The sequence below is a fragment of the Amblyomma maculatum genome, chromosome 1, assembly GCF_055883805.1.
Source record: "Amblyomma maculatum isolate TAMU_Amacu chromosome 1, ASM5588380v1, whole genome shotgun sequence".
In the NCBI taxonomy this organism is placed as follows: domain Eukaryota; kingdom Metazoa; phylum Arthropoda; class Arachnida; order Ixodida; family Ixodidae; genus Amblyomma; species Amblyomma maculatum.
The window spans coordinates 79,506,698-79,518,732 of record NC_139344.1 but is presented as its reverse complement, the minus strand read 5'-3'; the positions used below and the strand labels follow the sequence as shown (position 1 = coordinate 79,518,732).

The window sequence follows — 12,035 nt, the reverse complement described above, 5'->3', positions numbered from 1 at the left end:
CAAGCAGTCACGAAATGAATTCCCAGCTACACGCAGTGAGTATCCACTGCGACTAATGCCTGAATGGGATCCTTTATAGCGAGTACCATTGCACAGTCTTCGCTTAGACACGAATACAGTTAGCTGTATTGAATACCTTGTGGACGCAATTTTTTATGTCCATATATACTCGAATTCGCATTAGAAATATCTACGGCCTCAAACTAAACATAAATTTCGTAAAACTCGTCCGAAAACTCGTGTTGTGACCATCTTCAGTACAGCGAGGCTCACTTCATGTAAACAAGCGCGGACTACTGACCGAGATCCTGGTTGTGGGACTTTTCGTTGCCTTCGATGTAAAGAAGTGAGTAGCCATCCCAAAGCTTGGTCATGCCGTTGAAGCAGGTAGGCACTGTCGCCGACTGGCTGTGGCGGACCAGCAAGATTCCCATGAGATAGTCGCCGCCGGGCAATCCTGGAGAACCCGGGTTGCCTGGCTGGCCTTGGGAGCCCGGCAGACCAGGAAGGCCGGCGGGACCCTGAAGACCGCGATCACCTTTAGGTCCAACGGGGCCCACTGGGCCCGGAGGACCCTGTGGACCAGGCCGGCCGGCATCGCCCTTCAAACCTACACCAGAGACAAAAGTACATGCTCATAATGGCCTCATAGACCAGCTTCAAACAAGTTTCTACCAACGCGACCGACAAACAAGCATCTTAGTGAACAATTCAACTTTTTTCCCGGTATGTTTCCATAGAGTGAACATTCTTCTGGACGTGAAGACATTCCAGAAGGATCAGAATATTCCATAATCTACTCTGCTATACCACCTTCATTACTGCAGCATTGCTTAGGCAGTCCTCATACATTCGAGCCAAGTTGGTGTTACCTGTGCGCAAACATTGCGCCTACGGTTGCTTTGTCGTGTTGTTCTTCACGTGCTCGTAATGTCATCAAGTAGGGCAACGACATCCACGTCTGTGTTTGGTTTTGTGACCTTCGAAATCCGCCCTATCTCGTGACACTGTCCCAGTTCGGTTTCGCTTGTACGACTTGCGCCGACCATGTTACGTCGTGAATCCTTTGTGTGTCGGCTCATTACGTTCGCCATGGTGATTACCATTTTTGCTCGCGACCTTCGTGCGCGGTGGGGCTCACTCACCTCCCATATGTTAGACAACGATAGTTAGCACTTGCCCGTGCCTCTCAAGATTCCCAGGCGCCACTGCAGAGTAGCGTTTCGCTGTAGACGGCACCGCTTATGTGTCGTCTCTTCTGAAACTTGTTCGGTTACGACTTGAATCGACACCAATCAAACTCGACACGCAAAAGAGCCGATACGTCGTGAGAGACAGTGGACCGAGCACACTCAATGGCCTTCCACCCGTGATGTATGTATGTATTTTATGTATGTTACGTTTTCCCGAATGTCGCGCTATTTATAAAACAAAGATTCAGTTAACGTGCAAATTTTCAGTTAATGACATGCAAATGTTCAGTCGTGTACTTGCACAATTGGTACAGCTGCGGTAATCACTGTTCACGAGGTCCCAGTGCGCGCGTATGCACACGAGCGCTAGCAAGCTCCCTTAAATGCACTTTTTCACCTAATTTGCCATTGGTGCTGCGAGCAGGTCGCGCTGGACGTGAGATGCTAGATTGGTGTGTGCCTTCCGGAGGTAGCAGTCCATGCGCGCATTATGCGCTAGCGAGCCCTTTAACGATTTTTCGCCTAATTTGCCATTGCTGCTGTGAGTTGGTCTCATTATCACGTCCAGCGCGACCAGCTCGCAGCAGCTATGTCAAAGCAGACAAGAATTCGCGTGCGATCTCCAGGAGAGCATACACCAGCCTCCCCTCCATTTCAGAGTGCGTTTTGAGGTGCCCCGCTGTGCGAACGTCTCTTGCCTCTGCGCCGAAATGATTCGGTCCATAGCTCGGCCTCCAGAATGTATAAAGCTTAACTGAAAGAGAAATTGGCGCTAGCGCTGCAATTCGTGACCGCTGGGAGGTATAGGAAGTTTTCCCCCTGACTATACTGCCACTGTAATGTAGCTCTGCCATTGTTGAAGAGTCGTTTAGGATAAACCAATCGGAAACCGCCCCCTATATGAATGCAAGCGCTATACGAGCAACCGCTTATAAAATGAAGTAGGTACATATGCACGCAGAAGGAAGTGTCAAAAGTAAACAGTAGTTCCTGCGCAAACCTGGGAAGCCCGGAGCGCCAGGGTTGCCCTTGGGTCCTGGCACGCCAGGAGGTCCTGGATATCCGCGCTCTCCCTTTTCTCCCTTTACCAAGTTGGCTGGTCCTGCGTCTCCTTTTTCTCCCGGAAGGCCAGGACGTCCTGCACAGAGGCCACCGAGTCAGAAGTCGCATATGAATTATACATTTGCATCTTCCTCATTTCAGTATAGTGTCGTTATTTACAGAAGGAAGCAAGTGGCGCGAAAGAGCAAACTAAATGATTTTTATTTGCTAAAGCTACTCTCGGGAGTATGAAATTAACTGTAGTGAATTACTCCTTTTTAATCTGGACATATAGGAATTATATGTGCACCAAAATGTTGGTACGCGAGAGTTTTATACTTGTGTCCTCTGTCTACACGCAGTATTCGTAGCCTTGGAATCTAAACTATGAGCTTGGAGAGACTCTAAAGACGGAATGAAGTTTGCTTTAAATATAATGTGATCTTCTAATGACAAAGAGGCAACTTTAAACGAAACTTAAGCATAATTTTATGTGCTAGAACCGGCCAAAAAGCAAAATACCGATGTTACCATCACCGACCGATTTCGCTAGACGCAGCGTGCGTCGACATCCAATTTTCAGCGCGGATCTCGGAGGCTAAGCTACATCGCCACTCACTTCAAACTGGCGACACCAGTCCTCCTCGATGTGAACTGCACAAGTTTAACCAAATGGCGGGAAATTTTTAAAGCCATAGATTTAGTCCTTGTGATACCGCACAAACGTTATCATATCGAAAGAGCTAGCGAACCAATTCTTACCAAGAACAATTTTTGGATAGAGTTGTCCTCGGCGTCGCTATATGCTCATCAGCAAAACGTTGTAGCAACCGAGTCATTGCAATAGTACTGCGTGAAATATACACTTACAAAGCCTAGTATGGTAAACAAGTTATTTAGACGACACTCCAGCGGTAATTACATTGCGGACATTTTGAGTGCATGTGGTGCTAAGGGCATGACAAAAGTACAAGTGGTACCATACCAGGGTCGCCATCCAAGCCGGCGAATCCAGGGAGGCCAGGTTCGCCCTTTAGGCCAACCAAGCCAGGAAGACCAGGGAAGCCGGCGTCTCCTTTGTCACCCTTCAAACCTGGTAGTCCAGGGAATCCATCTTGACCTGCACCGCGTGAACAGCGTTCCCGTTCAGGTAAGTCGAAGAGCATATGATTTCTAGTTTTCTCTTGTGTGCAAAAGCGCCAAGGTTTGTCAGTGTCCTCATCACAAGTAGGAAGACGGCGGTAACAAAGCTTTACGCCAGAATTACTTCAAAGCAGGTCTCTGAGAACGTGTAAGTTTAGGACAGTTGACGCATGACTGTGATTAGCCGAGATGAGTCATGTCATGCGACGTACCAGGAAGTCCTGGCTGTCCCGGTGCTCCCGCAACGCCAGGAGGGCCTGGGAAGCCGGGTTCTCCCCTCTCACCATCCAGGCCTGGGAAACCGTCTTGTCCCTTTGGTCCTGGGTAGCCGTTCTGACCAGGTAGACCAGGGGGGCCAGGGTAACCACGCTCGCCCTTCTGTCCTGGGATGCCTTCAGTGGGAGATTGCCCGGGAGGTCCTCTCTGGCCGGGAAGACCAGGGAAACCCGCGTCACCTGCGAGCGAAATCGGCATACGAGATGTTGAGGCGGGACGTGTTCGTGCGGACTAGGTTTAAGTTGGTTTCAATCGAAAGTAATGTTTCGCACAAATGCGCGGATCGCAAATCCATAATCGCTGACCTTTCAAACCGGGCAAGCCAGGGAAACCATCAAGACCGGGTCGACCGATATCACCCTTCTCTCCCTGAGGACCGATTCCTCCTTGTCCGGGAAGGCCAGGAAGACCCTGAGGTCCGGGTGCACCTGCAGAAAAACAGTGGCCCAGTTGGAAAATAATAAGCGAAAGACAGCTATGTGTGACTTCTGAAAGCCTAGCGGGAAGATACTTGAACAAACGCCAGGCCATGTGAAAGTAGGTGACAATTACAAGAGAGGAAACATGCCTGGTAAACCTCGCTCTCCGTCAAGTCCAGAGAGGCCTGGAAGTCCAGGCGATCCCCTGTCTCCCTTGTCACCTGCGGAGGAGCATGAAAGGATGCGTAGAAAACAGTGAGGAGAAAGTTCTGTCTCCAATTAAATTTACATATGTAGGATAACTGGGGACAGAAATAAAAAGCACAGACAAAAGGAAAGGCACTGCAGATGACTACTGTGTGTTGTAAAAACTTTTCACTTGACGTTGTACGGAATTAGGCAAACTACAGTTAATGCGAGTGTTCTTAAACGTTTACCATCAGATTTACTGAATTTCTGCAATACATTTTTTGGATCCCACTGAAGAGAACTTCATCTACTGTGCAGGCTTCTTAGAATAACTCTTTGTTCATTATTTAGGATTGTGATGATGAGTTGATCCCATATACAAGCATAGTCTTAAGCGAATGAAACAAGATGCAGTTTGCCTCTGTAACGTAATGTAGAGTTTGCACTCTAAGAGTGGCCTCTGCAATGTGACGACACATATGGAGAGCATAAATTTACTGAAATGAATACAACCGGCTTCATCATGCTCTCATATTTTGTATAGAACAGGAGAATGTAATCAAGAATGCGTGGTGCCATCTCACCTGCCAGCCCAGGAGCTCCGTCATATCCTCGGTTTCCCTTTTCGCCAGGAATGCCTGGGAACCCAGGCACTCCTTCGTCTCCCTTGAGACCCTTCTCTCCCTTTTCACCTGTATTGGACAAAAACGTCATTTTATACTAATGTTGTGAATGGTATTTTGGCTCTCACAAGCACTAATACAACGCTTCAGGCAGGCCTTGAAAAAATATCTTGCACTTGTTCCAGTGAGACATTGTCACAGGATGAAATTGCAACGTTGAATATGGGTCACAGTGCAATAGGTAGACATCTTCATCGCGCCCAGGCAGCCTGTAACGGGCTCAATTTCTGTCCATACCCGAAATGGTGTGGAAGAAAATTATGATGCGGCAGCATAAACGGCCTGTCTGCGGCTCCCCTCACGGATTATCGTTATGTAGATTCACTTTGACACTCGCATAGTCAATAAGCTCTTTCTGTCCCTGGTATCTCACACATGCTTACCAGCGTACATTCGTAAGCTACTGCATTATGTGCAAGAACCCGCGGTCTGACCGGGGGAGACCGCGCGCCGGCGGCGGAACCACCGGGGCAAGTGACGTGGTTAGTCACATGGTCGAGTCAGCGCAGCTCCGGAGCAGCTGAAGGTCGCTGATGGTCAAAACGACTGAGTCGGCGGAACTCGCGGACCATGGCGTAGTAGCTTTCGCTTTAATAATTTTCGGTTATCGTGTGGCCAGGCATTGAAAGTTAGCGTACCTGGGAGTCCGGGATAGCCGCGGTCTCCCTTGAAGCCTGGCAGCCCATCTTGGCCTGGGAAGCCGGGAGACCCAGAGGGTCCCGGGGGCCCGACGGGACCCGGAACGCCGGGGAAACCGTCTTGACCACGATCGCCCTTGCTACCAGGCAAGCCAGGTGCACCATCTAGACCTTTCGGTCCTGGAATGCCAGGAGCACCATCACGTCCAGGTTGGCCAGGGGGACCAGGTATGCCGGGGAAGCCCTGCGTCCACCATGTGACGATCATTACGCCGCACTTATACATGTATAGTTTGCGTGCTTGTTATTTGAAAATCACAATAATCATGCTGCAGTTGCCATCACTATTTTGCGGCAAAGACAAAACGCATGACTGACGTTTTTACTCAATAGTGTGTTCTTTCGGTGACATTCGTTAAATAAGATGCACTGTTCAATTACGCTGAGCCAGCATCTGGCTGAGTCACGCATCGAGAGACTGCAGCCAGAAGGGACGTAGCGAAAGCGGTTCAGATTGTAGACATTTCTCACGGCTTGCCCCAACCCTTGATATACTACACCAAAACACACAAACCATGTGCACTGAGCGCAATGACTCCGTTAGCTGTAGTTACTCACTCACTAAGCGTTCGTGAGATTAGGAGATGCCAATGTTGGCAAAAAAGCATTCTGATAAACCAGCTCATACAAAGCAGTAACAAGTTGGCACTTGAGGCAAAAAGGCTGTTGCTTGCAACAACTGCCGAGTAGAGCTGAGATTACTCGCTGAACGTAGCTCGGCATGTGAAACCCCTCTGGTGAATCCTTACTCTGTCTCCTTTGACTCCTGGAAATCCGGGTGCTCCTTCGGCACCCTTCTCTCCTGGAGTTCCGGGCACGCCCGGGAAACCGTCAGCTCCTTTCTGTCCGGGCGCTCCCTGGAGACCAGGCAAGCCTTGGCCCGGAGGTCCAGGCTCTCCCTTGAGCCCCATGACACCATCGTAGCCTGCGAGTGGGTGTTACACGATTGCTCTAAGTTATGACCCTGCTCCACACCGGGATCTAGCTTCGTCTGCATTTATCAGTTGTCGCAACACGTGAAAGCCCCTCTAGATGAGGTTCGAAGTTTTTTTCTCTGTCGCCCTGCTCCCGCCAGTAGAAGAGGTCAGCAAATTTTCTGCTTTTAAAATACACACTGTTGTCAAGGGGTTGGCTTAAATGGCAGTCTGTTTTGTTTTTAACATTTGGGTTCATAATGATGTCATATTCCATGGAGAACCCGTCTCTCTATAAAAATAGTAGTCTTTCAAGGTACCCTGCAAGCATTATAAGATAGTACGAACCAGAAAACCTAAACCGAACGTAGGCTTCGGCCAACCTATGATGTCACGATATACTAACATATGAAGTAACGGATAGAGCCACAAAACCCATCATGTGCACATTGATTGGATAACATGGTGACTAAGTTACAGCTGGACATACTAGTCACCTGAAATGCGCAAAACGTAAGCCCAAATTTTTGTCCTACAGTAAACGCGGAACGAACATAGACGGCCGCGCGTCCAGTGAACTATCACACTCAACAATGGAAGACATGAACTCGGAAATTTTTTAATTTATTTGCGTTGCAACAAAACATCAACCGCTGCAAAATTTGGTACGAATTACAAGAATTATCAGGAGAAATTGATTTGGAAAGTTTCAGTAGAAATGCAAAAGAACAAAGATGGTTTGAACTTAATGTAGGGATAGTTGGTTTTGCTAGCACGAAACGATGCATTCTGGGTAATCCGCCATGTTGTCGCGCTTGGCAGCAAATAAACGACGCTGCAACACGGCCGCATTTACATGGTCTCGTAATGCTCGCAGACGGTGCTGGCGCGATGTTATACCGTGTTGTGGTAGGTTGTAACAGTCCGTCGAACCCACAGCAAAGGAAGAATCTGAAAACCGGACAGGCTGACTGCGGGTTCTTTAGTGTTTCCAAAATATGTCTGCACGAGTGCGATAATTCTGAGAGAAGCCTACGCGAATAGCCTCCCACGAACCAACATATACGCGAGGTCAACGCTGATCCGGGCAAGTACCAAATTATAATAGTCTTCAGCGCTAAAAATTCATGAATGTCGGCGATGTCGATGAACGGCCACAAATCCAATCCTATAGTGCAGTCGTCCGCGCGTAGAGCGAGCAGGTTTACGCAGTACTCTTTACCGCGCATGATCTTTAGCCCACAGCTTCGATGTATACGTTCCTGAGGAATCTGGTGACATCTTGCTAGCACGTAGGGGCAACGCACGAGTAACCGCGTGTTTGCTTGGTGGACAGTCGAAAACGACAAGGCACTCGGACTGCAGTCTGGTTGCGCTGCGTCGTCTGCTGCCAACGGCAACATCATGCATCGCTTCGTGCAAGCTCCCTATGCACTGGAACGGTACGAAGGACACGAACACAGGCAGTAATAGGTGGTTTTTCTGTCTCTCTTCTTGAAGTTGTCCTTTAAATCCTCAATATTGCGTAACTGCAGTATAGAGGGCGATTGCCACTAAACGGACCTCCTCTTTCAGTTTCAGACAAAACGCTGTGATGATTAAGACGAAACGCCTGTTTTAGGTCACTAAGCCGGATGACAGCCTAAGAGCTGCTGTCAGGGCTTCTTCCAGAAACCGCTTTCGTGACAAAGCTGCTTAACGCTTAGCATGCGTCTTTCTTAGTTATAACAGTATTTAAATAAGAGTCTATAGACTCACCAGGCGGTCCAGGAGGACCAACAGGCCCAGGAGGTCCTGGAAGACCTGGGTAGCCTCTGTCTCCCTTCTCGGAAACGTCTCCAGGTACACCTTTCTGTCCAGGCAGCCCGGGTAGACCCGGCTCGCCCTTGGCTCCGGGCGCTCCGGGGGGACCATCGAAGCCTGGGGCTCCGGGGTAACCAGCATCGCCCTTGTCACCGGAAATGCCAGGCAATCCGTCCGTGCCACGCTGGCCCGGAATTCCAGGGAAGCCGGGTCCACCTTTGTCGCCCTTGTCGCCTGCCGAAATTATACCCAGGAATTTTGGACGTTTTGAAAAATCCTCCCGACAACAGTCCGTAAATCTTCAGACTTCCTCTACGCAGTCTTCTAGATTTCAATTAATTTTCAAAAACGCGCTCAGTATTTTTTTTTTTTTTTGACAGTCCGACTTATTTGTTGTGAGCGCAGTGCAAATCTCAGAAGCAAAATTTTGCTACGTACAGGAAGCGCACACAATTTCTATCAATATGTTCATAAAAAGTACCTGACAACGTTCTACAGTTACCTCACAATAATTTTCAAACATGCACCTCATTGGTTTTCTATGGCCGTTTTAGCTACTTCTTGCGATCTCTGGAATAATTTGAAAACCAATTTTTTTTTTTCGAAGCGTCAGAAGCTTAGACTATTCCCATCGAAGTGTACATAACAGTACCTTACAATAGCCCACAGTTCTATCTCATTTAAAAGGTGTCCCAGAATCCTGGACATCAGCACCACATGCGAGACTGCCTTCGTGAGTGGGTGCAGTCAGGCAGTCTGAAGCGTACGGCGTTTCCTGGACGTTCAAGGACTGACGTCCAGTACAGGCGACATTTATGTGAAGAGTACATCGAGTTTGGTGTAATCATGCAAGAACTGATGCGTCTCATAGGATAGTAAAAACAGTACGCTACGTCTTCAACCTGCGTATGTAAAATTCCATCTTGTGATTCAGGTTTATGCACCTGTAGCTACTGTCTTAAAGTATGTACAAGAGTATATGCTGTCCAAGTGAAGAAGAAACACGTGTGTGGTATTTAATAGTGTGAGATGCAGCTTGCATAGGGCAGGGTTTATTGGAGAGATATGCGAGAGGCATTTGCCCTGCAGTGACACTGAGGCTTCTGCTGCTGATGACGACATTTCTGAAGGATACGAAGTGCATAGCTTGCTTACAGATGGAACGTGTTGCAATCTTCTATGAGAAACAGTTCCTAGATGTAGTTATCGTAGTCGCCTTATATCTCATTTATAATATACAAGCCCAAGCTGCCCTTGAGCAAATGTTGGTTGGTTTGGTTAGTTTGTGGGATTTTACGTCTCAAAGCGACTCAGACTGTGAGAGACGACGTAGTGGAGGCCTCCGGAAATCTCGACCACCCGGGGATCTTTAACGTGCACTGGCATTGCACAGTACACGGGCGCCTTGCTTTTCGCTTCCATCAAAAAGCGACCGCCGCCTCCTTGGGCACAGTATAGTCGAGCGCCGTAACCACTGCACCACCACGGCGGGGCCTTAGGTAAATGTGAAAGAGCACCGGTCCACATGATGAGAGCTTCAGTACAACGCTATGGAGGAATATGACCTGTGCCAGACGATAAGTAGGCACGGCACCTGGTACTCCTGGGAATCCGACAGTTCCGTCTCGACCGGGCTCTCCGGGCTGTCCTGGTGCTCCGTCGAAACCTGGCAGACCTGGCATGCCGGGGAAGCCACTTTCTCCCTTTTGTCCTGTAAATCCTGGTGCGCCTGGTGCGCCTGACAGCCCGGGGTAGCCTGGCTCGCCTGTAACGGTTAAAGCACGTACACTCGACATCAGCCTCATAATCATGTGAGAATGCAACAGTGCGTACCTTTTGTAGGCTCATGAAACGTCTGAACGGAAGCACATAATCTGGCTAAAGAAAGGCTATAAAGGCTATAAGTATTTCAAAGAGTAATTGTTAGTGTAACGAATAATTGTTTTGTGCAGTGGTTCGGCCGATAGCTTGAACAATGTAGGCGAATGCGTTGCAGTGTCATGCGGATATAGAAGCTGTAAACACAAAGCGGTAAATTTTGCTACTGGTTGTTTAATTTATATGTATTCAAATTTTCAGCTTGACAACTTCCAAATTTGTAAAGTTTAAGTAGGACGTGTCAACTTGTAGTAATCCAATTTATTCCCTTAAATGATACTCAAATGTCGCTTTTCACTACATGCTGCCGCGGCAAAAAGCGCTAAATCTAAACAGCGTAAGAGTAAAGCCTGTATACTGTTCTTCAGCTTGACGAGGAAACTACACTTGTTGTCGCGACGATTGCGCGAAATTGGGAATTAAACCATCCCTATTTTCGGTGACATGGGAAGCGGTACCTGAAGAATCCGCCCGTAGCTCTCAGGTGAACCTTCGAAGAAAATTCTTTAGTGAACCGTGAAAAGCCGTGATGGGTTTGCGTACCTTTCTCTCCGGGCAGTCCGGGTAAGCCTGGAGGTCCGGGAGGCCCAGGAGTGCCGTTTATGGCTGCTTCACCTTTGGTTCCCTTGTCGCCGATGAGGCCAGGCAAGCCGGGCACGCCAGTGTCTCCCTTGGGACCCGGAAAGCCTGGAAGTCCAGGTTCACCTGTGGGAGCAGAGGCACAGTTGGCACTTATGGTCCATCCTTTGTGCGTTGAAATTTGGCATGTGCGTAAGGAACAACATGCTCTTGAGCTAACAGCAGATGACTGAGGCCAAAACGTAACTTAGGTTCGTCTGGGGGCGGGTCAGTGAATACCGTGGGAGGAAAGTGTGTCTTGTAATATCCGCCTCTCCTGAAGGTATGACGTTGAGAGTATCTTTTTAGTAGAGTGCTCATGAAACCAGGATTATATAACTTAGAAGGGTATAACTGCAGGCGAGTCGGTAAGACATTATACAGATGAAAAACTGCGAACCACACAACGACGAACGGCCGCCTTGTGTTGTCGTCTACCCCCGTCCCATGTTTTTACGAGTTTTCGTGCTCACGTGAAGCTTAACGTCGAGGGCTAAATAAGTGCAGCGATCAACAAAAAATATATTACGTTCCGACTAATGAGGTACCGTTATGCACTTAGCATATGTATCTAGAACGCAGCGAAGCGTACCGATCGATAGGAAAGCTTACCTGGAAGGCCGGGTCCACCAGGGTACCCCCTATCTCCTTTCAGACCCTGGAATCCGGGCAGACCGGGGGGTCCGGGCAGACCAGCACCGGGGAAGCCAGGTTCACCAATCGGGCCCGGGGGTCCATCGATACCAGGGGGTCCAGGGTTGCCCTTGGTTCCAGGCTCACCAGCGAAGCCAGGCGGGCCCATTTCACCCTTCTCACCACGAGGGCCCGGAAGACCTGAAAAGTGTGCATTGACGCCGCCATCACATATCTGCTCATGCATGCACTCTCTGTCCATTCTTTCATGCAATGTTCCCAATAAGTATTTGTATTACGTAAGACAAAAAATTCAGGCTAGCTAAATTTTACCTTATTCCATTCACCACGCCTAATTTCTATCCAGACCGGTCGTTGAAAAAAAAAAGTTTTATGACGCAAGAGCAGAAGGACCTTTTTCACGGATCAGTTTGAGGAACAAAAAATAAACCTAGGATTCAGAAAAAAGCAGCGTTAAATAACAACAAAACTGTTGCATTAGTACCAGGAGGCACCTTAGCCAGGACCAGGACCAGGCACATACTGC

General features: G+C 48.6%; 1 protein-coding gene across 1 annotated transcript in view; it reads right to left on the bottom strand.

The window, feature by feature from the left end:
• The window catches only part of Col4a1 (Collagen type IV alpha 1), a 53,332-nt gene that overhangs the window by 2,287 nt on the left and 39,010 nt on the right, over positions 1-12,035 (bottom strand). Inside the window, exons 24-36 of the mRNA XM_084588415.1 lie at positions 11,468-11,689; positions 10,781-10,942; positions 9,954-10,124; positions 8,315-8,593; positions 6,392-6,567; positions 5,583-5,826; positions 4,846-4,953; positions 4,222-4,293; positions 3,959-4,081; positions 3,590-3,832; positions 3,220-3,354; positions 2,194-2,331; positions 302-610 (exon numbers count right to left, since the gene is read on the bottom strand). Coding sequence (XP_084444541.1) covers positions 302-610; positions 2,194-2,331; positions 3,220-3,354; positions 3,590-3,832; positions 3,959-4,081; positions 4,222-4,293; positions 4,846-4,953; positions 5,583-5,826; positions 6,392-6,567; positions 8,315-8,593; positions 9,954-10,124; positions 10,781-10,942; positions 11,468-11,689 — 2,382 coding nt within the window. The remainder of the gene's footprint in view (positions 1-301; positions 611-2,193; positions 2,332-3,219; positions 3,355-3,589; positions 3,833-3,958; positions 4,082-4,221; positions 4,294-4,845; positions 4,954-5,582; positions 5,827-6,391; positions 6,568-8,314; positions 8,594-9,953; positions 10,125-10,780; positions 10,943-11,467; positions 11,690-12,035) is intronic.